General features: G+C 47.1%; 1 protein-coding gene across 1 annotated transcript in view; it reads right to left on the reverse strand.

Annotated features, from left to right (window-relative positions):
• TMEM131 (transmembrane protein 131) overlaps positions 1-25,675 on the reverse strand; it is a 489,982-nt gene that overhangs the window by 409,334 nt on the left and 54,973 nt on the right. The window contains exon 2 of the mRNA XM_030201383.1: positions 16,548-16,609. Coding sequence (XP_030057243.1) covers positions 16,548-16,609 — 62 coding nt within the window. The remainder of the gene's footprint in view (positions 1-16,547; positions 16,610-25,675) is intronic.

The following is a 25,675-nucleotide window of genomic DNA, read 5'->3' on the forward strand; positions in this document are numbered from 1 at the left end:
CCTGGCAGTGCACCATCAACCCAGCCTAATACAACTGCAGACAGGGTTTACCCTCTCTGTGAAGCAGAGATGCTGCATTGCAAACCTTTCCCACAGGCTTAGGGCTCTCAGGTAGTGAAAACTCCTACTGCTCTATTAGGGAAAGGTCCACAGACTAATCCCTGAGAGCTTTGTTGGCCGAAGGACTTAACCATGGAGTCACACAGACTAATCCCTGAGAGCTTTGTTGGCCGAAGGACTTAACCATGGGGTCACAGACCATGGCCTGCAGACACACATCCTGCTACCAGACCAATTGCTACCAACAGGTTCCAGGAATGCACCACACTTTATACTGGTGATGACTTCAATGAACTGTCAGTGTTCTCCACCTCCTCTGCTGGTAGGGGTTCAAAACCCGCTCATCTGGGCTGGTTTGTCAGGATAAGGAAAGGTGAAATTTATTCAAACCTGTTAAGTTTCCTTTCCTTGAAGCCTGTCCAACCAGTTCAGGAACAATTTGAGTGCAGGGCCCGACTCCCTGGGAAACAGTCTTCAATCTCTGAGGTTGACTCCCTTGGCCAATTGTTTCTGGGGTTCAACCTTGTATACTGTATGCTGTTCTGGTTGTCCCAGGTCAAAAGAAACAGCAGAACTAGCAAAAGGTACAGAGAAGAGAAACCAAAAAGATAAAAGAAGCTTTCCCAAAACAAAAGCCTGAACAGACTACAGAGAATCGGCATGAAGAAATAGCTGAACGATGCCATGATAGAAATCTTTAAAATCATGAGGATAGAATGGGTAAGTAGGAAAAGCAAAGATACTTACCTGTAGCAGGTATTCTCTGAGGACAAGCAGGCTGCTTGTTCTCACACTTGGGTAGACGTCCATGTCAGCTCAGGATCGGAAGTTTTGGTAACAAAATCTCAAAAAATCTTACAGAGTCTTCTGGTGCGCAAGCGGCGCGCAGCACGCATGTGCAGTCCAGTTGCCCGCCTGTCGCGTAAGTCCCTCAGTGCAGTCCAAAAGCAAGAGGAGAGCAACAAACAACTCCAAAGGGGAGGAGATCGGGTTTGTGAGAACAATCAGCCTGCTGTCCTCGGAGAATACCTGCTACAGGTAAGTATCTTCGCTTTCTCCAAGGACAAGCAGGCTGCTTGTTCACATGTGGGGTATCCCAAGCAAATAGGCTCACTCAAAACAATGAAGATTGGTCAATTGGGCATCGCAACGGTGAGGACATAACTGAGATTGACCTGAAACCATAAACAGGCTGCTTGTTCTCACACTTGGGGTATCCCTAGCTGCCAGGCTCACTCAAAACCATGAACATTGGCCAATTGGGCCTCGCAAAGGCGAGGACATAACAGAGATGGACCTAGAAAGAAACACAACTAAGTGAGAGTGCAGCCTGGAACAGAACAGAAATGGGCCTAGGAGGGTGGAGTTGGATTCTAAACCCTGAACAGATCCTGCAGCACCGACTGCCCAAACCGACTGTCGCATCGGGTACCCTGTAGTAAGATGTGAATGTGTGGACTGATGACCACATTGCAGCTTTGCAAATCACTTCAATAGAAGCTGACTTCAAGTGAGTCACTGACGCAGCCATGGCTCTGACATTATGAGCCGTGACATGGCCCTCTAGAGTCAGCCCAGCTTGGGCATAAGTAAAGGATATGCAATCCGCTAGCCAATTAGAGATTGTGCATTTTCCGATGGCGAAACAACTGGGCGGGCGGGCGGACTGTAGGGCTTTCTCCGCTCCACGTAAAAGGCCAATGCTCTCTTACAGTCCAAGGTGTGCAACTTGTCTTCACCAGGGCAAGTATGTGAACGGGGAAAAAATCTTGGCAAGACAATTGACTGGTTCAGATGGAAATCTGACACCACCTTCGGCAAGAACTTAGGGTGAGTGTGGAGGACTACTCTGTTATGATGAAACTTGATATAAGGTGCATGCACTACCAGGGCTTGGAGCTCACTGACTCTACGAGCTGAAAGTGCCGAGTTCCCAACCAAATCGAAGATACTTCCTGTGAGTTGGGAGTATCAAGATGTGTGTATAGGCATCCTTTAAGTCCAGAGAGCATAGCCAATCGTTTTCCTGAATCATGGGAAGAAGGGTGCCCAGGAAAACCATCCTGAACTTTTCTCGAACCAGAAATTTGTTCAGGACCCTTAGGTCTAGGATGGGATGCATCCCCCCTGTTTTCTTTTGCACAAGGAAGTACCTGGAATAGAATCCCAGCCCTTATTACCCTGGTGGAACGGGTTCGACCGCACTGGCCTTTAGAAGGGTGGAGAGTTCCTCTGCAAGTACTTGCTTGTGCTGGGAACTGTAAGAATGAACTCCCGGTGGACAATCTGGAGGTTTGGATTCCAGATTGACAGTGTATCCTAACTGGACTATTTGAAGAACCCACCGGTCGGAGATTAAGAGAGGCCACCTTTGGTGAAAAAATATTAACCTTCCCCCAACCGGTAAGTCGTCCGGAACGGACACTTGCACTGTGGCTATGCTGCACTGGAACCAGTCAAAATCAAGTCCCTTGCTTTTGCTGGGGAGCTGAAGAGGACTTAGGTGCACGCTGTTGACGAGAACGAGCACGCTAGGACTGAGCCTGGGTAGGCTGCCGAGAAGCAGGAGTGCACCTATGCCTATTATAGGAAAAGGGAGCACTCCCCTTCCATCCAAAAAAACTCCTAGATAAGGAGGTGATAGCAGAACACTCCCAGCGGGAGAGAGAATCCATAGCATTGTGCTTTTTGATCTGATCGACCACATCCTCTACTTTTTCGCCAAAAAGGTTATCCCCCGTCAAGGAACATCCACCATTCGCTGCTGGATCTTATGATCCAGATCAGAGACACGCAGCCATGAGAGTCTGCGCATCACTATACCTTGAGCAGCTATTCTGGATGTTACATCAAAAGTGTCGTAAGTACCCCTGGCCAGGAATTTTTGACACGCCTTCTGCTGCCTGACCACCTGGTGAAAAGGTTCAGCGAGCTCCGGAGGAAGCGCTTCCAGCAAACTAGACAGTTGCCTCACCGAGTTCCACAAGTGGATGCTCGTGTAGAGCTGGTATGTCCGAATCTTGGCTGCAAGCATAGCGGCCTTACATGTCTTTCTCCCAAAAGAATCCAAGGTCCTAGACTCTCTGCCTGGGGGCGCCAAGGCATAGACCCCAATACTCTTGGCTCTCTTGAGAGCAGAATCCATCACCATAAATCATGAGGTAGTTGAGACTTCACCATTACCGGCTCTCCATGGACTCTGTACTGGGACTCAGCTTTTTTGGGGACCACTGGATTACAGGAAGGGAACGATCAGTTTCACATAAAAACTTCCCTGAGTGTGTTATGCAAAGGAGCTGTTGCAACCTCTGTAGGCGGAGAAGGATAATCCAAGACCTCGAGCATATCGGCCCTGAACTTATCCACAACCTCCGTAGGGAAGGGAATATCCTTGGACATCTCCCGAACAAAGGAGGAAAAAGAAAGGCGGAGACATCCTTCTTTCAATGGGCGAAGTAGGATCAGAGGGGGCCCCATAGGACTCTTCTTCAAAAACGTATCTGGGATCTTCCTCTTTCTCCCACGAACGCTCATCCTCGGTATTGGACAAAAACTCTCTAAGAGCAGCCCAAACCTGAGCCTGTCTCGACGTCGAGGAGTTGACCCCTGCCTGTAATGCGACGAAGCTTCCTCCGCTGACATCAAAGTAGAGTCGACCCGGGTGGCAGCAGACACCGAGGCCGCAAGCGGCACCGAGGTCAGGGACCTCACACCACAGGCAAAGGACCAGATGCAGTTTCAACAGACGGTGCAGAAGGCGCAAGCACCCCTGGCACCGAAGTAGACTGGTGCAGCAATCCCTCCAGAAGCTCTGAAAGAAAGGCCTGATGTGCTCGTCGAGAGCCGCCATCGGAAAAGAGTGCGGAGCCAGTGCAGCAGCCGGTGGCAGAATCTGAGGGAGCTCGAGAGCCGGTACCAGGCTGCCAGAAGACCAACGCATCTGCACCTCCTGTATAGAGGGTGAGCAGTCCTCCTGGCGCCGACGCTTCTCGGGTGCCGAATCCCTCGGCTCCCCAGAGCTCTCAGTACCGCGCAAGGAAGGAGATCGATGACAGTGCTTCTTAGCCTTCACTCGACGCCCATCATTGAGACTTCTCGGTACCGAAGAGGAGAACGTGGAATCCTCACATCTCCTCGGGGCTGGGTTCGACGAAGGTCAGTCCCGGGGGGCCTGCATAGCAGTAGGCCTTGAGACAGGTGGAGACCCACTCGATGCCTCGCTGCTCCCAGCGCGATGTGGTCGTTTGGCAGCCATTACCTGTGCTCTCGAAGTTGATGCTTCCCTCGACATCGACGCCGCCGACTTCGGTACTGATGCTGACGTCAAAGGACCAGACCGATCAGCAAAACGTTTTTCCCGTTGAGCCTCCCGAGACACTTGGGTCTGTTTTTTTCATCAAAGGACACAACTTACAAGCCTGGTAGATCGGGCCCAAGGCACTGGAGACACCACGCGTGGGGGTCGGTACCCGAGATGGTCCGGTTGCACCGAGTACAACATTTGAAGCCGCTGGGAGTCCTCGATGACATGGACGGAAAAACGGCATCTGCGAAATCAAAGGACACAATTATGCCAATTAAAAAGGCACAAAAAGGGAAAAAAACAAAGACGGCCGCGGCGTAAAGAAACTTAAGAAGCAGTGACTAAAACTAAGAAATTAAAAGGAACTACTCTACTTTTTTTTTTTTTTTTTTTTTTTTTTTACTTTTGTTCAAAGGCAAATGAAAAGACAAGAAAACAGAAGCAATCGTGCGCAGACTCTTCCTGGGCCGAGAGGAACACAGTGAAAAACAAAACCATATCACCTCAGACACGGAGAAAAAAAAACACTGAGGGACTTACGCAGCAGACGGGAAACTGGTCCGCGCGCACCGCTCGCGCACCAGAAAACTCTGGAAGATTTTTTGAGATTTTGCTAGCAAAACTTCCGATCCTGAGCCGACGTGGACGTCGACCCAAGTGTGAGAACAAGCAGCCTGCTTGTACTCAGAGAAAGGTCATCTACCCTTTTGAAATAGTAGTAAGATAGCGAAGATACTTACCTGTAGCAGGTATTATCCGAGGACAGAGGGCTGATTGTTCTCACATGTGGGTCGACGTCTGTGTAGAATTGAAATAAAATAAAGTAAAATAGAGTGAAAAGCCAAAAAACTCGAAGACTCTTTCCTAGGCCTGAGAGGAGCGCAGAAAAACTCTACAGCACCTCAACATGGAGAAAAGAAAACTGAGGCGGCAAGCTCACAGTTTGCTGGTGAAAATTTGCCATTTCCTGGGCCGACGTGGACGTCGACCCACATGTGAGAACAAGCAGCCTGCTTGTCCTCTGAGAAAAAGGGGTCACTTCATAAAATTAATAGGAAACATATCAAAGCATTTTTCCACTCAATACATAATTAAGCTGTGGAATTTGTTGAGGTAATGGCGGTGGGGGGGGGGGGGGATTTGACTTGATGTATAATTTGGTCACGTACTGAAAAATCACAGTATGTCTTGCTTATTTTAAAAAAAAAAAAAAAAACTGTGGAATTTGTTACCAGAAAATGTGGTCAAGGTAGATAGCATAACCAACAGTTTTAAAAGGTGTTTAGGTGATTTTTGTGAAGAAAAAGTCCATAAACCATTTGGGTATGAATAAGGAACAGATCTACTCCTTGGGCTTCTGCCAGGTACTTGGGACCTAGATTCGCCAGAATGTTAGAGGATGCTGGGCTTGATGGATCTGACCCGGTATGGCACACCTTATTTCTCTCATGTCATTATTTTAAAAACTGTTATGATTCTGCCGGGTTGGCTGAGGGGGAGGGGGGACGTCTCTTCTGATTGGCTGCCAGGGGTTGTGCTGACGTCAGGGGATAGTACTTTAGCCTGCAGCTGAAGAGTTTCTCTGCTTTTGCGTTACTTATTTGGTGGTAACAGGAAAGCCTGATAGGTTTCTCTCAGAACGTGCTCTAGGTTCTGACAGGGATCTGTGTTGATTTAGAGTATTCTTTTCCTTCCCTCTGGGTTAGCTGCTGCTGTGTGTGTGTGTGTGTAGGTAGCTCTGTAATCAGGGTCAGCTGCTCTGTTTGTTTAGTGGGGGCTGGGCATTGCTCAGCCTCCGGGGCTCTGGGCTGACGGCCTGCTGGCTCAGTGAGTTTAACCCTGAAGAAATTGAAGAAATTGCAGAGTCATGGAATCGGAGGTAGGGTATTATTATGGATTAAGAACTGGTTGAAAGATAGGAAGCAGAGAGTAGGATTGCGTGGCCAGTATTCTCAGTGGAGGAGGGTAGTTAGTGGGGTCCCGCAGGGGTCTGTGCTGGGTCCGTTGCTTTTTAATGTATTTATAAATGACCTAGAGATGGGAATAACTAGTGAGGTAATTAAATTCGCCGATGACACAAAATTATTCAGGGTCGTCAAGTCGCAGGAGGAATGTGAACGATTACAGGAGGACCTTGCGAGACTGGGAGAATGGGCGTGCAAGTGGCAGATGAAGTTCAATGTTGACAAGTGCAAAGTGATGCATGTGGGTAAGAGGAACCCGAATTATAGCTACGTCTTGCAAGGTTCCGCGTTAGGAGTTACGGATCAAGAAAGGGATCTGGGTGTCGTCGTCGATGATACGCTGAAACCTTCTGCTCAGTGTGCTGCTGCGGCTAGGAAAGCGAATAGAATGTTGGGTGTTATTAGGAAGGGTATGGAGTCCAGGTGTGCGGATGTTATAATGCCGTTGTATCGCTCCATGGTGCGACCGCAGCTGGAGTATTGTGTTCAGTACTGGTCTCCGTATCTCAAAAAAGATATAGTAGAATTGGAAAAGGTACAGCGAAGGGCGACGAAAATGATAGTGGGGATGGGACGACTTTCCTATGAAGAGAGGCTGAGAAGGCTAGGGCTTTTCAGCTTGGAGAAGAGACGGCTGAGGGGAGATATGATAGAAGTGTATAAAATAATGAGTGGAATGGATCGGGTGGATGTGAAGCGACTGTTCACGCTATCCAAAAATACTAGGACTAGAGGGCATGAGTTGAAGCTACAGTGTGGTAAATTTAAAACGAATCGGAGAAAATTTTTCTTCACCCAACGTGTAATTAGACTCTGGAATTCATTGCCGGAGAACGTGGTACGGGCGGTTAGCTTGACGGAGTTTAAAAAGGGGTTAGATAGATTCCTAAAGGACAAGTCCATAGACCGCTATTAAATGGACTGGAAAAATTCCTCATTTTTAGGTATAACTTGTCTGGAATGTTTTTACGTTTGGGGAGCGTGCCAGGTGCCCTTGACCTGGATTGGCCACTGTCGGTGACAGGATGCTGGGCTAGATGGACCTTTGGTCTTTCCCAGTATGGCACTACTTATGTACTTATGTACTTATGTACTTATGTACTGTGTGTATTGTATTCCTGCCTCTGCCAGTGTGTTTGTTGGATGGGCTCCACTCCCTCTCGGGAGGGGAAGCGTTCTCTCTGATTGTTTGTTGATTTATGGCACTCTCTCTCTGCTGGCTCTACAAGCTTAACCCTTTGTGTTCTGGGTGCCTCTGTCTACAATGGGGTGAGGCAAAGGCTTTCTGCCTTCCTTTTGTGTTTGGTTCCTCTGGCTTCTGCCTGGGGCTCCTACCCTGGTGGGGGGGGGGGGTTGCTGTGTTAGTTTCCCTGTCCTGCGCTAGTCCCCTGCGTGGGCGTGGCCCGCTCTGGTCCTTTGTTTCCCCCTCTGCCCTATTGCTGGTGTTCAGCGCGTGTCGGGCCTCTTGGGGCCCTCTGGGTTCTTTCACCCCTCCCTGTGTGTGATTGGGTTCCAGTTCAGCCGTGAGGCTCGCACGAGTGGCTCTGTCTGCGTGGGTTCCGGTTCGGCCGCGAGGCCCGCCTGTATGCCTATTTCCCTTCTTCCTGAGGGACTGTGGGGAGGGGTAGCTTAGGGGGTATTGTGTAGCTGGGGTGTGTGGTGGTGGGTCGGTCTCCCCTTGGCCTGGGTCGGCGCCCTGCTGGCCTCGGCCAGGGCCCAAGGGCTCACGACCAACCCAACAGATTACAGAACGCAAAAGCCATGAGCTCGACCGATCCATCCCCCATGCAACTGCTCCAGCAATTGCATGCTCAGCTACAACAGGTATCGGGAGTCGTGAACGCACTGTCTCAACGGGTAGACACGCTGACTGTCACAGGGGCTGTGGAGGTCCCGCCAGCAGCTACTCCGCCAAGTTCCCAAGCATGCGGCCGAGGGATTCGGGTGGCTACGCCCCCGAGGTACGAGGGCGACAGTAAGACCTGCCAGGGGTTCCTCAATCAATGCCAAATTGTCTTCGAGTTGCAGGCCCGGGATTTTCCTTCGGATCGGGCGAAGGTGGCTTATATTATCTCTCTACTGGCAGGCCCCGCTCTGGCCTGGGCCTCGCCCTTATGGGAGAAGAAGGATCCCCTCCTGGATAATTTGGCAGAGTTCTTGAAACAATTTCGGCTCATTTTTGAGGAACCCGGGAAGCCCTCCTCGGCAGCGACTCAGCTGTTGAACCTACATCAGGAGCGACTCTCTCTGGGTGAGTACGCCATCCAGTTTCGGACCTTGGCCGCGGAGCTAGGTTGGGATAACCCAAGCCTGACTGTGGTATTTTGGCAGGGGGTCTCGGCCAACATTAAGGACGAACTCACAGGCCGGGAGCTGCCCTCAGATCTGAATGACCTCATCAGTCTCTGCATCCAGGTGGACATCCGGTTCAGGGAGCGGGCCTGTGAACGTCGCGCTGGTCAGCAGGTAGCAGGGGCTAACTCGAGGAGCTCGCACAAGAGCCCTGCTTCCCCGTCGCTGGGTGTGCCCGATGGGTCTGAACCTATGCAGGTTGACCGGGCGGCCCAGGAGAGACAGCGGAGACGCTCTAAGGGGCTGTGCCTGCATTGTGGAGTGAAGGGGCACTTTATCCGTGAGTGCCCGAAGAGAAAGAAGTCGGGAAACCAGCAGCCCTGATACCGGCTAGGGAGACCGGGTCAGGGCCAAAGTCCTTCTCCCCTTGGATGCAGGTTTTGGTGCCAGTTCTACTGGCGATTAAGGATACCCCTTGTTTTGAGGCGCTAGTTGACTCGGGGGCGGGAGGCAACTTTATCAGCGCAGACCTGGTGCGGGTTCATCAAATTCCTACGATGGAGTTACCTCAGTCCATCACTGTCTCAGCGGCTTGGGGACGGGTTCGGGGAGTTCTCCGCTCCAGAACCGTGCCTATGACCATACGGGTAGGAGTCTTACACAAAGAAGTTATCTCCTTCTACGTCCTTCCGTCGGCCACTGAGGCCATAATCCTGGGATTACCCTGGCTTCGCCTGCATAACCCTTGCATTGATTGGGCCCGGGGTGAATTGACGGTGTGGGGCCCGGGCTGCCAGAAGGTCTGTTTGGATAAGGTCTCGCCAGCCCCAGTAACGCTTCCTTTGGATCGAGCCAATGTTATGTTACCGGGGCCCTACAGATCCTTTGGAGATGTTTTTTCCAAACAGCAAGCAGAGATTTTGCCTCCTCATCGCTCCTATGACTGTGCCATAGAGCTACTACCTGGCACTGAACCTCCCCGTGGCCGCGTATACCCCCTATCCCGGCCAGAGACGGAAGCCATGTCCCAGTATATTCGAGAGAACCTAGCTCGAGGCTTCATCCGGCCCTCTAAATCACCCGCGGGGGCTGGATTCTTCTTCGTGGAGAAGAAGGATGGGGGGTTGCGCCCCTGTATTGACTACAGGGGACTCAATGCCATCACGCGGAAGGACAAATACCCCCTTTCCCTTGATTTCTGAGATGTTTGACCGCCTCCAGGGGGCCCAGATCTTCTCCAAGCTCGATCTCAGGGGGGCCTACAACCTTGTGTGGATCAAGGAGGGGGATGAGTGGAAGACGGCGTTTAACACCCGCGACGGGCATTACGAATATCTGGTAATGCCCTTTGGACTTGCTAATGCTCCAGCCGTCTTCCAAGCCTTCATGAATGACATCTTCAGGGATCTCCTGTATAAGTTTGTGATGGTCTACTTGGACGATATTTTGATTTTTTCAAGGGCTGAGGAAGAGCACCAGGAGCACCTGAAGACCGTATTGCAGCGGTTGAGGGAAAACCACCTCTATGTGAAATTGGAAAAATGTGAATTCCATCGCTCCGAACTGCTGTTCCTGGGGTACATCATTTCTAACCACGGGCTGCGTATGGACCCCAGTAAGCTGACAGCCATCCTGCACTGGCAGCAACCTACGGGGCGTAAGGCTCTACAGCGTTTCTTAGGTTTTGCAAACTACTATAGGCAGTTTATTTGGAATTACTCGTCCCTGACTGCCCCTCTTACTGCCTTGACTAAGAAGAACGCTGACGCTCGCAACTGGTCGCCTGAGGCGTGTCAAGCCTTTGAGAATCTGAAACAGGCATTTGTTGGAGCTCCAGTGTTGCGCCATCCCAACCCGACAAATACATTTTTCGTGGAAGTGGATGCATCATCGGTTGGCGTAGGAGCAGTGCTGTCCCAGGCCCACCCCAGTGGGAAACTTCTCCCATGTGCATTCTTCTCTAAAAAGTATACCCCCGCCGAGAAGAATTATGCCATCGGGGATCAGGAGCTATTAGCCATTAAATTGGCCCTGGAAGAATGGCGTCATCTGCTGGAAGGGGCGCAGGAGCCCTTCACGGTGTTCACGGACCATAAAAACCTGACTTATTTACGAGAAGCGAGAAGGCTGAATCCTCGCCAGGCCCGGTGGGCACTATTCTTCTCCCGCTTTGATTTCATTCTGACCTATCGTCCAGCGGAGAAGAACATCAAGGCAGATGCCCTCTCCAGGTCCATGGAGGCTGACCTGGAGGAAGAACCCCTGCAGTATGTAATTAAACCTGATGTCATTGTGCCCGCGATGACGCTAGCAGTACCTGCAGGTATGACCTTTGTGCCACCCCGGCTGAGAGAAAAGACACTCCAATGGGGGCATGCCTCTCGAATGGCAGGACATCCCGGGATCCTGGGAACCAAGCGGTTCATCTCCCAGCAGTATTGGTGGCCTTCACTTGATCGGGATGTGCAGGAGTTTGTGGCTGCGTGTCCTGAGTGCGCCCAGCATAAGGCTGACCGTCGGAGACCCCAGGGGTTGCTGATGCCTTTACCGGTACCTGAGAGACCGTGGACCCACATTGCCATGGACTTTGTTACGAATCTGCCTAACTCTGAAGGGCACACAGTTGTCTTGGTAGTGGTGGACCGGTTTTCTAAAATGGCCCACTTCATACCCATGCCTACCCTTCCTTCGGCAGTGAAGTTGGCACAGTATTTCATCAGCTCTATTTTTCGTCTCCATGGTCTGCCAGAATCTATTACCTCTGATCGAGGAGTACAGTTTGTCTCAAAGTTCTGGAGAGCCCTGAATCGGGCCCTTGAAGTAAAGCTGAACTTTTCGTCGGGATATCACCCACAATCCAATGGCCAAACAGAACGAGTGAACCAATGCTTGAAGCAGTTCCTACGGATGTATGTCAATGAGCACCACAACAACTGGAGTCAGCTGCTGCCTTGGGCAGAATTCGCTCATAACAACCGAGTGAGCTCGGCCACGGGCGCTTCGCCCTTTTACATCGTATATGGACGACACCCGCGGATACCAGCCCCCTTGAAAACCAACTTGGATGTCCCGGCAGCGGCCGATGCGGTGACCTCGCTCCAAGCAATTTGGTCATCAGTTCAGAAAGCGCTGCGAGTGACCTCCGCTCGTATGAAACGCCAAGCGGATCGGTCTCGCAGAGTGGAACCGCACTTCCAGCCTGGCGACTTGGTGTGGTTGTCCACGCGTAATCTTCGTCTGAAGATTCCCTCCTCCCGCTTTGCACCTCGATTTGTGGGCCCGTATCCCATTGTGAGGCAAGTGAATCGGGTTTGTTATCAGCTAAAGTTACCACCTACATTACGGGTACATAACACCTTTCATGTGTCCTTGCTGAAGCCTGTGATTCTGAGAAAAGGGGCTTTGCCCGCGTTGCCTGCTAGTCCAGCCATCTCAGCCTCCCAGGGGGAATACGAAGTCCGGGATGTCTTGGATGCAAGGCGCTTCCGGGGACATCTCCAGTATCTCATTGCGTGGAAGGGATATGGACCAGCAGACAACTCCTGGGAGGATGCTACTCATGTCCACGCGCCAGTCCTAGTCAGACGGTTCCATCGCCTTTTCCCTCACAAACCTAAACCTCGTGGACGGGGTAGGGGGGCCTGAAGGGGGGGCGATGTTATGATTCTGCCGGTTTGGCTGAGGGGGAGGGGGGACGTCTCTTCTGATTGGCTGCCAGGGGTTGTGCTGACGTCAGGGGATAGTACTTTAGCCTGCAGCTGAAGAGTTTCTCTGCTTTTGCGTTACTTATTTGGTGGTAACAGGAAAGCCTGATAGGTTTCTCTCAGAACGTGCTCTAGGTTCTGACAGGGATCTGTGTTGATTTAGAGTATTCTTTTCCTTCCCTCTGGGTTAGCTGCTGCTGTGTGTGTGTGTGTGTAGGTAGCTCTGTGATCAGGGTCAGCTGCTCGTTTGTTTAGTGGGGGCTGGGCATTGCTCAGCCTCCGGGGCTCTGGGCTGAGTGAGAGCTTCTCCTTTGTTTGTTTGTTTTAAGGATTTCTCTTCCCAGTGTCGGCCTGCTGGCTCAGTGAGTTTAACCCTTTGTGTACTGTGTGTATTGTATTCCTGCCTCTGCCAGTGTGTTTGTTGGATGGGCTCCACTCCCTCTCGGGAGGGGAAGCGTTCTCTCTGATTGTTTGTTGATTTATGGCACTCTCTCTCTGCTGGCTCTACAAGCTTAACCCTTTGTGTTCTGGGTGCCTCTGTCTACAGTGGGATGAGGCAAAGGCTTTCTGCCTTCCTTTTGTGTTTGGTTCCTCTGGCTTCTGCCTGGGGCTCCTACCCTGGTGGGGGGGGGGGGGGGGGTTGCTGTGTTAGTTTCCCTGTCCTGCGCTAGTCCCCTGCGTGGGCGTGACCCGCTCTGGTCCTTTGTTTCTCCCTCTGCCCTATTGCTGGTGTTCAGCGCGTGTCGGGCCTCTTGGGGCCCTCTGGGTTCTTTCACCCCTCCCTGTGTGTGATTGGGTTCCAGTTCAGCCGTGAGGCTCGCACGAGTGGCTCTGTCTGCGTGGGTTCCGGTTCGGCCGCGAGGCCCGCCTGTATGCCTATTTCCCTTCTTCCTGAGGGACTGTGGGGAGGGGTAGCTTAGGGGGTATTGTGTAGCTGGGGTGTGTGGTGGTGGGTCGGTCTCCCCTTGGCCTGGGTCGGCGCCCTGCTGGCCTCGGCCAGGGCCCAAGGGCTCACGACCAACCCAACTGATTACAAAAACAGAAAGTTACTTGATTTTATAGGTTTCTAATAGTTTACAACCCAAGACAAGTCATATCAGCTAAACTGCAGATATTATTTTGCAATCAATAAATTAGTGAAATCATTGCATCTAACTATTGCCTGGAAAAATAATCCTAAAATGTGTTGTTACCACCAGTGATGAGTCACAAAGTTCAGTTCTTGGGCCGGTTCTTTTTAACATTTTTGTAAGTAATACTGCTGAAGGGCTGTCTGGTAAGGTTTGCCTCTTTGCAGATGATATCAAAATCTGCAATAGGGTAAACAATCCTAATGGTGCTAACATGAGGAAGGGGACCTTGTGAAACTTGAGGAATGGTCTGGAATTTGGCATCCAAGGTTTAATGCTAAAAAATATGAAAACCTAAGGGAATGGTACAGTTTAGGGGGTGAAGAACTTTTGTGCACGAAATGAGACTTGGGTGTGATCATATGTAATGATCTTAAGGTGGTCAAACAAGTAGAAAAGGCGACAGCGAAAGCAAGAAGGATGCTTGGGTGCATAGGGAGAGAAATGCCCCTATATAAGATTCTGGTGAGACCTCATTTAGAATACTGAATACAATTCTGGAGACCACACCTCCAAAAAGATATAAATAGGATGGAGTCAGTCCAGAGGGCAGCTACTAAAATTGTCACTGGTCTTCATCATGAAGCATTTGGGAACAGACAAAGATTTCAATATGTATACTTTTGGAAGAAAGGCAGGAGAGGGGAGATGACAGAGATGTTTAAATACCTACGTGGCATAAATGCACATGAGGCGAGTCTCCTTCAATTGAAACGAAGCTCTGGAATGAGAAGACATAGGATGAAGGTGAAAGGGAACAGACTCAGAAGTAACCAGAGGAAATACTTCTTCGTGGAAAGGGTGGGAATTCATGGAATGGCCTCCAAAGTGGAGGTGCTGGAGACAAAAACTGTATCTGAATTTAAGAAAGCTTGGGGCAAATACATAGGATCTCTAAGGGAGTGATACTGTAGATGGCATGGATGGGCAGACTGGATAGGCCATATGGTCGTTATCTAATTTAGATCATTGTTTTTCCAATTCTTGCTACATAGTATTTCTTAAACATATCATACAACACTGTAAGGCTTCTTACTATGGAGGATCCTAAAGTCTTCAGCTATCTTTGAACAGGTTCCTATAGAAGCAATTGAGTTTTCCCCCCCAAAACCAAACTTCAATGTCAAATATCTTGTCATTTGTAAAGAATCTACTGCATGGCCGCAAACAGAATAAAACTGTATTTCCATAGTCATCTCAAGCAGACACAGCTTTTCACAGGCACTGCTCTATATTCCAAAACTCTCCACGTATGGAGGGAATTCAATCCCAAAGATAAACAAAGAGAAGTTATAAGTCAAAACTACTTCAACTAAGCCACCACTCAATAGTGCACACATCCAACACTACTTTCCACATGTTCTTTGGATTTGCCTTCATACACAGCCTTCAGTTCCTTCAAAGTGGCTCTGGCCTCTGCCGGGCTGTCGTATACCTGTGATTTCCCTTTCTGCCAAAAGCACAGCATCACCAGATACTGCAATGTGAAATGCATTTATTTCTCAAATAGGTAACAGCAAACCAATGCAAATTCCTTGTACTAAGCTGTCACTTTGGCTGAACAGTCTTGGGAAATGAGTACATGCTCATAAGGCAGGGGTTGTTCTTTTTTTTTTTTTTTTTTGGGGGGGGGGGGGGTTGCTTATACATTCTCAGTGTGGCCTTAGGCATAAAATGTAAACATTTTGTAATTACACAGCACAGTGGTTCCCAAACATGGTCCTGGAGGCACCTCAGTCAATCAGTTTTTTCAGGAAATCTATAATAAATATTCATGTGAGAAATTTGCATGCGCTGCCTCCAGTGGCTGCAAAACTCTCCAGAACCAGGTTTGGGAACCTGAGCATTTAGGCTCCTCAACAGACCCTGAAGTATGATTGTGTCACCCCCCTCCCCCTCCTCTTTCTGCCATTACAGACTTCCTGTTACTTTCAGAATACAGCTTAAAATTATATCTCAAACTCATCATGGTATGCTGGCAACCCTCACTAAGACCTCTCATTCCTTACTCCCCTGATCAACCACTTAGGTCTTCATAGGTAACCTACCAACCTTACCTTCTTCCACTTCAATCAGATTAGAATTGACACAAAGGACTACCTTTCTTCTTTTATTTAAACTCTGGAATAGACTCCAGGCCTTACCCCTACAATTTATATGGATACTAAAACTTGATTTTGAGTTAGTAAAACAATCCCTTCAAAAGCTAAGTTGCATTAAGCGCTAACATAGCCTAATGCAGAAAAAAAAATGAAGCATGGGACACAGGTGTCCTGCAGTAACTTTGAATTTTGTGCATGCTAACCTTACACTGAAAATTTTTTTGACCCATGTGAGGGAGTGCTAATGCCACTTTTTATTACAGCTTAGTAAGAGGACTCCTAAATTAGGTAGTTGCCCCTTGGAGTCAGAGGCCCAGACAATTTGTTATTTTTCTTCACACTAGGGACTCCTTTTACAAAGCCGTACTAGCGATTCTGGTGCGGCAAATGCGACTAAGCCCATTCAATTCCTATGGGTTTGTCGCATTGGAAACGCCGGAATCGCTAGAACGGCTTTGTAAAAGGAGCCCTATATCTTTCTATAGTGAACGCCTTTATTTTTTCAATACTCCCACTACATTCTATTAGTTCCTTACGTCTACAGATATTGTCCACTGCTTTGTCTCAATTTGATATTTACACGTATCTTAAGATTACTAACTTTTTTATTTATGCATGTTTGCAATTTTCTTTTTAATTTATACTGCCTTGCTGTTATCCCTGAAGGGCAGTCTACCAAATTTATTAAAAACCATCTTAAGATTTATAATACCTAAACACAAACTATTAAGATCATTAAGCTGACCAGATCAGTAGCACTGCTGTGCAAAAATAAAAACATTGCATAATACAACAGCTCAATTTCAGGGCTCTAAAATGAATCACAGCCAAATTTTAAAAAGCCTTTATACAAGTTCATCAACAAGACTATAACAGCCCATGGCCAAGGATAATTGCTGCCACAACAGGTCTAAGGTAAACTGATTAATAAAGTGATCAATAAAAGTTGGTTCTGTAGGAGATGTTGTAGAATGTTTTATGCTCATGCTCACCTGCAATAGGCCGCCTTTGTCAAAACGAAGAACTTCGATTACATTGTCAGACTGGATGAAAGCTGTGAATCAGAAGCACAAAGATGTATCAGTTTCCTAAACGAATAAAGAATTAAAAACAGTGCCGAGCAAATCTTAATTCAAACATACTTTTTGTTTCTCCTAAATATAAATCTGTTTAAACACTTCTCTGCCCTTCCACTCCAATTTTTCCTTATTAAGAAACCCTACTTCCCAGATGCTTTCCTGTGGGTAAAAGTCACCACAATATTGGCAGGCATCTTAATTCCCATCATGGAGCTCAAGGACATCATCCACACAATAGAATCTTATTTTCAGCTTGAAAAACAGAACTACAGATCACAGCTAATCATGTTGGCTATCATGTTCACTCCTTTTCAAGCAGGAGAGGCTTGTAATGGTAATTCAGGACTCGACAAATCCTGCGCATCAGGTCATCACTGTGCCTAAAAATTTCTCATGACCACCCAAGATTACTTGCCCCAATGTTTTTTTGTTTGTTTTTAAGCATGAACTACACAGCACAGAACAAACAAGAGCTGTTCCACATTGACACATGCTGTTCTCATAAGAACATAAGTGTTTGCCATATTGGGACAGACCAAAGGTCCATCAAGCCCAGTATCCTGTTTCCAACAGTGGCCAACCCAGGTCACAAATACCTGGCAAGATCTCCCAAAACAGTAGAATACATTTTATGGTGCTTATCCTAGAAATAAGCAGTGGATTTTCACCAAGGACGTGTTAATAATGACTTATGGACTTTTCTTTAAGGAAGTTATCCAAACCTTTTTTAAATCCCACTAAGCTAACTGTTTTTACAACATTCTCTGGCAATGAATTCCAGAGTTTAAGTACACGTTGAATGTAACTAAATGCAGTTTGAAAACCACACTGCAGGTGTTAGCCCTGTGAGATTTGCGACCAAGGGCCTGTATGGCATAGATCAAACCAAATGAGAGGTTGTTTCTTCAGCAATGAGAAAGAAAAGCACATCAAATGCTATAAGCTAGTTGAGGAAGTGGATAACTTCTTAGGAAGTGGTGATAGCATGCCTGCCAGGTGGGAAGGCCAAGGGAAAAACGATGGCTGGATTCATGGGATTGCAAAAAAAAAAAAAAAAAAAATTGTGTATTGTAATCTCCCAAATGGTCTCGACCTCATTCCATCTCCTGGCTTTTTCCTGCTTTATATGTAAATATTATGTACTAGTCTGTTCTTCTCCATTTTTATTGTAAATCTCCTTGCTGTGTCCAACAAAAGGCAATATACTAAATGATTAAACTAAACCAAAATGAAGCCCTAGATTCAAAAAAAGCATTTCAGGGCTGTGAGAATTATTTTCATAGTTAATTGATTTCAGAACCTTATCAGCTAAGCAAAGAAACACACGTTTTAAAAGTAATGTGAAAACCTATTTTTTTTACGTTACCCTGAATAACCTATTTTCCACTATAACATCCGATACTGGTTGGCAAGCAGAGGACCTTTGTCCCACTTTAATTATGACTAACTGAAAAATTTTTTCATAATTTTATTGTAAAACCACTCAGATGGAATTGTTAATGGTCAGTATATCAAATAAAAATAAAAACTTGAAACTTCAACTTGTCACTTAAGGGACCTAGCCGCACTAGCTTTTTCAGCTCGAACAAAAAAAAAAAAAAAAATCAGCTGGCACTAAACTAAATACTGAGATGCCCATTATAGTCCTATGGGCATCTCAGAGTTCAATGCCAGCCGATTTTTAGCGCAAGCTAAAAATACTAGCACACCTTAGTAAAAGACCCCCTGAAAGGCTTGAAAATTACTGAACTTATTTTGACCATCACAGTGAATTAACCAATCAACTACTAAGCTATTGTAGTTCTTCATCATCTGCACTGCTATATAATGGATATAAACAAACATCAGGCATTTTGGTGTAGAAAACCTTTTTCTACAACACTCAAAACTCAAAGTCCTGGATTTCAAGCATGCTGACTTTAGTAAAATGGGGGAATACCTGAGGAAGGAGCTGATGGGCTGGAAGGATGTACGAGAAGTGGAAGGACAGTGGTCCAGGCTGAAAAACTATAAATATGGCCACAAACCTTTATGTAAGGAGAGTAAATAAAAGAAAGAAAAAGGAAACCGATATGGTTCTCCAAGCAAGTGGCTGAGAAAATAAAGGCTAAAGAGTTGGCATTCCTGAAATACAGAAAAACTCAAGAAGAGGAATACGTAGAGGAATACCGGATAAAACTGAAAGAAGCCAAGAGAGATACATCTGGCAAAAGTGCAAGCGGAGGAACAAATGGCTAGAAAAGTAAGGAGGGGTGAAAATTTTTTCAGGTATATTAGTGAAAGGAGGAAGACTAAAAAGGGAATTGTGAGACAAAGATGCTGCGAACCGCTATGTAGATAATGATGATGAAGAAAAATCAAATTTGCTAAATAGATACTTTTGTTCTGTCTTCACAGAAGAAAATCCTGGAGAAGGACCACGATAGACTGGCAAAAGTACATATAAGCATGGAGTGGATATAGCACCGTTCACTGAAGAGAGTGTGTATGAACAACTTGAAAATCTAAAGGTAGACAAAGCCATAGGACCGGATGGGATCCACGCCAGGATATTGAGGGAGCTCAGAGAGGTTCTGGCGGGTACTCAAAGATTCGTTTAGTAAATCCTTGGAGACGGGAGAGGTTCTGTGGGACTGGAGAACGGCGGACATGGTCCCTCTTCACAAAAATGGTGATAGGGAAGAAGCTGGAAACTACAGGCTGGTAAGCCTCACTTTGGTTATTGGAAAAGTAATGGAAGCGATGCTGAAGGAAAGGATAGTGAATTTCCTGGAAGCCAATAAGTTACAAGATCTGAGACAACATGGTTTTACCAAAGGTAAATCGTGCCAAACGAATCTCATTGAATTCTATGACTGGGTGACCAGAGAATTGAATCATGGACGTACTATAGACATAATCTACTTAGATTTCAGCAAAGCTTTTGGCACGGTTCCCCACAGGAGGCTCTTAAATAAACTGGACAGGCTGAAGATAGGACCCAACGTGGTGAACTGGATTAGAAACTGGTTGACGGACAGATGCCAGAGGGCAGGGCCGTGCCAACACGGTAAACATGGCAGGGGGGCGCTTCCCTCTGGGGGGGCACCACCGCACCATGCTCACCTCGCTCGCCCTCCCGCTCCCATTGTTCAACTTCCCTTCCCTTCATTTCCTTGACGTCAGAAGAAGGCGGAACACAGCGAAGGGAAGGCTAGAGACGTTGGGAGCGCCGCCTCCTTCACTGACGCTGCGCTGCCGGAACCGCCACGGAGGTAAATTTAAAAAGAAAAAAAAAAAGAAAAGGGATGTTGGGGGGAGAGAAGAGGGCGGGCAGTTGAACAATGGGAGCGGGAGGGCAGGGGAGAGATGAGAGCATGGATGCGAAGGGGGAGGGGAGAAGAGGGCGGCCCAGGCCAGGCCAACTGGGACATGATGGGACATGGGAGCGAGAGGAGAGAGAGGAGCATGGATGCGAGGGGGGGGTCATGGAAGGGAGAGAGGGGAATTGCTGGATAGGGATTAATGGAGGGTGACAGAGGAGCATGGATGGGAGGGGCAGGGCTCAGGGAGAGAGGGGAATTGCTGGAAAAGGATGAATGGAGGGGCAGGGGACAGAGGAGCATGGATGGGCATGGATTGGGAGGGCAGGGCTCAGGGAGAGAGGGGAATTGCTGGAAAAGGATGAATGGAGGGGCAGGGGACAGAGGAGCATGGATGGGCATGGATTGGGAGGGCAGGGCTCAGGGAGAGAGGGGAATCGCTGGACATAGAGGGGAGGGAAGAGAGATGAAGGAGATGAAATGAGGGACAAGGAAGAGAGGAGAAAAACTGCACATGGATGAAGAAAATAGGCAGAAGCTGAGGACCAGAAATGAAGAAGAAAGGAGGAAAGGAAAGAAATAAATGGAAAGGAAGCCCTGGAAACAGAGTTAAGAGGATAGATAGCAGCAGAATCAGATACTGGGCCAGCATGATCAGAAAAAGAAAGTCACCAGACAACAAAGGTAGAAAAAAATCATTTTATTTTCATTTTAGTGTTTGGAATATGTCCACTTTGAGAATTTACATCTGCTATCTTATTTTGCAATGTATAGCAATTTGTTTCTAAGAATATTGCTGACAATTCCTGTCAGTGTGGCAAGCGATCATTTTCACGGGGGGGGGGGGGGGGGGGGGGGGGGGGGGGGGGGGGCGCCGCCAACTGATAGTCTGCAGGGGGGCGCCAGAGACCCTAGGCACGGCCCTGCCAGAGGGTGGTGGTTAATGGAATTTGCTCGGATGAGGGAAAGGTGAGTAGTGGAGTGCCTCGGGGATCGGTGCTGGGGCCGATTCTGTTCAATATATTTGTGAGTGACATTGCCGAAGGGTTAGAAGGTACTAAGATTTGTAACAGAGTGGACACCCGGGAGGGAGTGGAAAACATGAAAAAGGATCTGCGGAAGCTAGAAGAATGGTCTAAGGTTTGGTAATTAAAATTCAATGCGAAGAAATGCAAAGTGATGCACTTAGGGAGTAGAAATTCATAGGAGACGTATGTGTTAGGCGGTGAGAGTCTGATATGTACAGACATGGAGAGGGATCTTGGGGTGATAGTATCTAAGGATCTGAAGGCAACGAAACAGTGTGACAAGGCGGTGACCGTAGCTAGAAGGTTGCTAGGCTGTATAGAGAGAGGTGTGACCAGCAGAAGAAAGGAGGTGTTGATGCTGTATAAGTCGTTGGTGAGGCCCCACCTGGAGTACTGTGTTCAGTTTTGGAGGCCGTATCTTGCTAAAGATGTAAAAGGAATTGAAGCGGTGCAAAGAAAAGCTACGAGAATGGTATGGGATTTGCGTTACAAGACGTATGAGAAGAGACTTGTATACCCTGGAGGAAAGGAGAAACAGGGGTGATATGACACAGACGTTCAAATATTTGAAAGGTATTAATCCGCAAACGAACCTTTTCCGTAGATGGGAAGGTGGTAGAACTAGAGGACATGAAATGAGATTGAAGGGGGGCAGACTCAAGAAAAATGTCAGGATGGTGGATACTTGGAATGCCCTCCCGTGGGAGGTGGTGGAGATGAAAACGGAATTCAAAAATGGGTGGGATAAACATAAAGGAATCCTGTTCAGAAGGAAGGGATCCTCAGAAGCGTAGAGGAGATTGGTGGCAGAGCCGGTGGTGGGAGGCAGGGCTAGTGCTGGGCAGGCTTCTATGGTCTGTGCCCTGAAAATGACAACATACAAATCAAGGTCAGGTATACACATAAAGTAGCACATACGAGTTTATCTTGTTGGGCAGACTGGATGGACCGTGCGGGTCTTTCTCTGCCATCATCTACTATGTTACTATGTAAAGCAACACGCATTACAAGCATATCAGATTAGAGTATACCTACTACCAAAAGTCACCATCAGTAAAAAAATGAAGAACCTATGTGGCCCTAAAATGTCCTTTTCTTAGTCCAATTGAAGTATCACAAAAAAACAAAAATTCCACTATGTTTAGCTTCAATGTGCCACGTGATTCTTTGTGTATTCTGAATACAATGCTAAATGTTACAACATAAGCAAAAATACTTGTGAACTGCCTCTGAATTATCCTACATGGGATGAAAAATATAGTTTTGAAGAAAACAGAGCAATAACTGATTAAGGGCTTCAAAACAAACATACCCCCCCCCCCCCCCGCTTGCTAAGCAGTGCTAGCAGCTGCCGCAAGGCAATGCAGACACAGCTTATTCAAAGTGAATGGGCTGTGTTGCATTAGCACATGGCAGGCACTAGTGTGGCTTAGTAAACAGGGGTGGGGGGATAGTGTCTTTCTTACAAAAATGCACACTCTGAACACAGGGGACCAACCATATAAGTGTTACCGGTAACACTCAGTTGTAATGGAAAATATCCAGATTTTTCTAGGAATTTCTTCAAAATGAGCTCCAGGTCCGAGGTAGTTCCATAATTAAATAGGGTCAATGCCAGAAAAGGAGAATGCATAACCAGTGAATAGCTTGTCTTCAGAGAATACCTGTCACAAAGTAAGCAATTTTGTTTCTCGGAAGAGGATGTGAATCAGCAGCTAACAGACATTCTCAGTTAACACCTTCAGCACACTTAAATTTTTGTTCGGTTTAAATGCTAATAAAAAAATTAAAAAAAAAAAAACAGGCAAAAATTATATAATGGGACCCAGGTGAGGCTGCAGTTGAACAAAAGGGTGCCAAACTGCTCTCACATTAGTATCATCTAGTCAGTTCTCAAATGTGACATATAGATTGAACATCACATTGCAACCCTCTGAAATCCCTGGCTGGAAAGAACAAGAACCATGTACACTTTCTATGGTTTTAGTTTGCACCAGAAAGCGCTTTTAAAATCCAAAAAAGTAGAAGGCGTGCTCTCTTTTACTGGCAGGTGGCATTGGAAAAAATGTTGGAAGGACAATTACATAACAATTAAATAAAAGAAAGAAAACAGCAGCAGATAAAAATCATACAGCCTATCTGATCTGACCATCCATACCAACTACTAAGCGCTACAATCCTTTCCTCCTCCCCATTGGAGATCCTCTGTGCTTGTCCAATGCCTTCTTGAATTCAGATACAGCATGCCACAGGATTCTCTGAACTAAGATGAAAATCCATCACTACCCTAGACAGGAATTTAAGGCACATGCACTAGTCAGGCCTATGTACCGTGTTTCCCCGAAAATAAGACACTGTCTTATATTAATTTTTGCCCCCCAAAATGCGCTAGGTCTTATTTTCAGGGGCTGTCTTATTTTTCGGGGAAACATCGGGATTGGATCGGGGTTGGCCCGCCCGCCCTCCGTCGCTCCTGGAACTAACCTTAAACGCCTCCTTTCACCTTCGCAGCAGCAGGGCAGGCCACTCCTTCCTTCCGTGTCCCGCCCTCGCCTGACGTAATGTCCAATAGGGAGGGGCACGGAACGAAGGAGAGGTCTGCCCTGCTGCTGCTTGCTGCGGAGGTGAAAGGAGGCGTTTAAGGTTAGTTCCGGGAGCGACGGTGGGTGAAGGGGGAGGGCCCGGTGACCTCGGGTGGGGGGCGGCCCAGAGACGGGCTTGCCCGGCTCTCGGCGGCCCTGCTTTCAAACAAAAAATTTGCTAGGTCTTACTTTCGGGGGAGGCCTTATATCTACCAATTCAGAAAAACCTCTACTAGGTCTTATTTTCGGGGGATGTCTTACTTTCGGGGAAACAGGGTATGATCAGGTAGAGCGGGTAGTCAGGTACTGCAACCAACTCTAAGGAAATTCAGATATTATACAAGATCAAAATGAGGTGAACCAAGTTCTACCTCAACCTACAAATCACATGTTTAGGTCTTTCGTTACAACCAGTACAGAATCTTCAAAGGAAAGGTCATGGGGGGGGGGGGGGGGGGATTAGGTCTTGTCCATGGAGAAGTCAGGATAGCATTTCACTTGATTACTCAATTCCTCCAACCTTCAGATGTACAGCCATTATTGACCTGTCGCTCTCAAAAGGTGTTAAGATATTTCTAAGTCAACCCTTGTGTTAGCTGCCTGTCCTTGGGCCATAGGGTCAGTCAATTTCAACTGCCTGCCTGGCCCCAACTGTGTGTGCTTGGTGGCAAACCAGACACCCTAAGCTGAATGACTGATCTTGATGCCAATGAGACAAGCTGTATAAAGAATGCTTGACATGTCAAGTGATTTGGAGATAACTGAAAAGCTGCTCCCTATTATGTGTGCTGGGCAAAACACTTTTCCTATTCTCCTCTGCATTACTTAGAGCAAAAATCAAATAAATCAGTCCTGATAAGTTGTGTCATGAAGCACTACAATGCACAATAATGAAGTCCAAACTAGCATCCAGACTCTGCTCACAGCAACAAGATACCAGGGATCACTCAAATATCAGCACGCCCCTTTGAGCACAAGTTATGCATGCCTCTCCTTCCCAACTACAGTAAGGGTCCCAGACTGTGGGAATTAATGAATAAGAGGTAGGGCTTGGATAGAAGGCCCTGCTTTGTACAAACACACCACCACCTTGCCTTTCTTCTCTTAAGCCTCCTCTGAATTCCTCCAACTTCTGGTGAGGTTAATCCAGTGCTTCCGTAGCACTTTTGCCACAAGAGTCTTATGGCCAGACTACCTGCTCTCTGAACACTGGTATGCTATACATTTTGGTTTATATAGGTGTGCTCTGGGCTTGAGAAGGTTGGAAAATACTGAAATGGACAACAGTATTCAGCTGGTGCAGTGCCTCTCAAAAAGGTGCTAAAAATCTGAATCTCGACCTCAAGAATCAAGGCAAGTGGCTTAGATGGATGGTAGCTCTTACTTGCAAGCACCGTCAAACTGTTTCCACCAGTCCTTGTACATTTGAAAGTAAAAATATCATGAATAGAAGCTCATACTATTGAAGCGGATTTAAAAATATAAGGGGCATGGCTGTAATTTAAAAAAAGAAACAAATACAGGCAAAATATGATCAAAATAGAGAAAGCAAATGGAGGTGTTGATATTTTAAAGATGTAGCTAGTACTTTTTGCATTAAAAAAAAAAAGCAATTCTCAATTTATTGGGCACCACCTTCTTGGGGCTTCCTTAGAAAATCTTGATGGCTGCTCTTCAAAGTATAGATTAAGTCTGTAAAATGTGAAGATTAATATTTCAAATCAAAACTAGGGAATCCTTAACTAATGCAATACAATAGCCTCCTTTAGTAAACAATGTGTTATCAACAAAAACCCTTTTGAATTTCACTGGCAGGTTTTCTTTTCACCCTGAACAAGGTATAAAACAAACAAAAGGAAGCAAAGCTGCAGCTTTTATTCAGACAGCTCAAATCAAAACCACAAACTTTCAGATACCACTCCCAACAACCTTTGTAAAGGCAGCAAAGAAGTATTTTCTACTGAAATGCATATAGGAAAGGCTAAATTAAAATTTCACTCCCTCATGAAAGGAAACAGACTGATAAAGTCTAGCTTAACATTTGAAAGGGGAAGAGTGTCATTTCTTTACAACATTCATTACCACTGAACAGGTAGTTGGCAAGTAACATTAAAAATGAAGCAAGCAAT

Source organism: Microcaecilia unicolor, chromosome 4, assembly GCF_901765095.1.
Source record: "Microcaecilia unicolor chromosome 4, aMicUni1.1, whole genome shotgun sequence".
Classification (NCBI taxonomy): domain Eukaryota; kingdom Metazoa; phylum Chordata; class Amphibia; order Gymnophiona; family Siphonopidae; genus Microcaecilia; species Microcaecilia unicolor.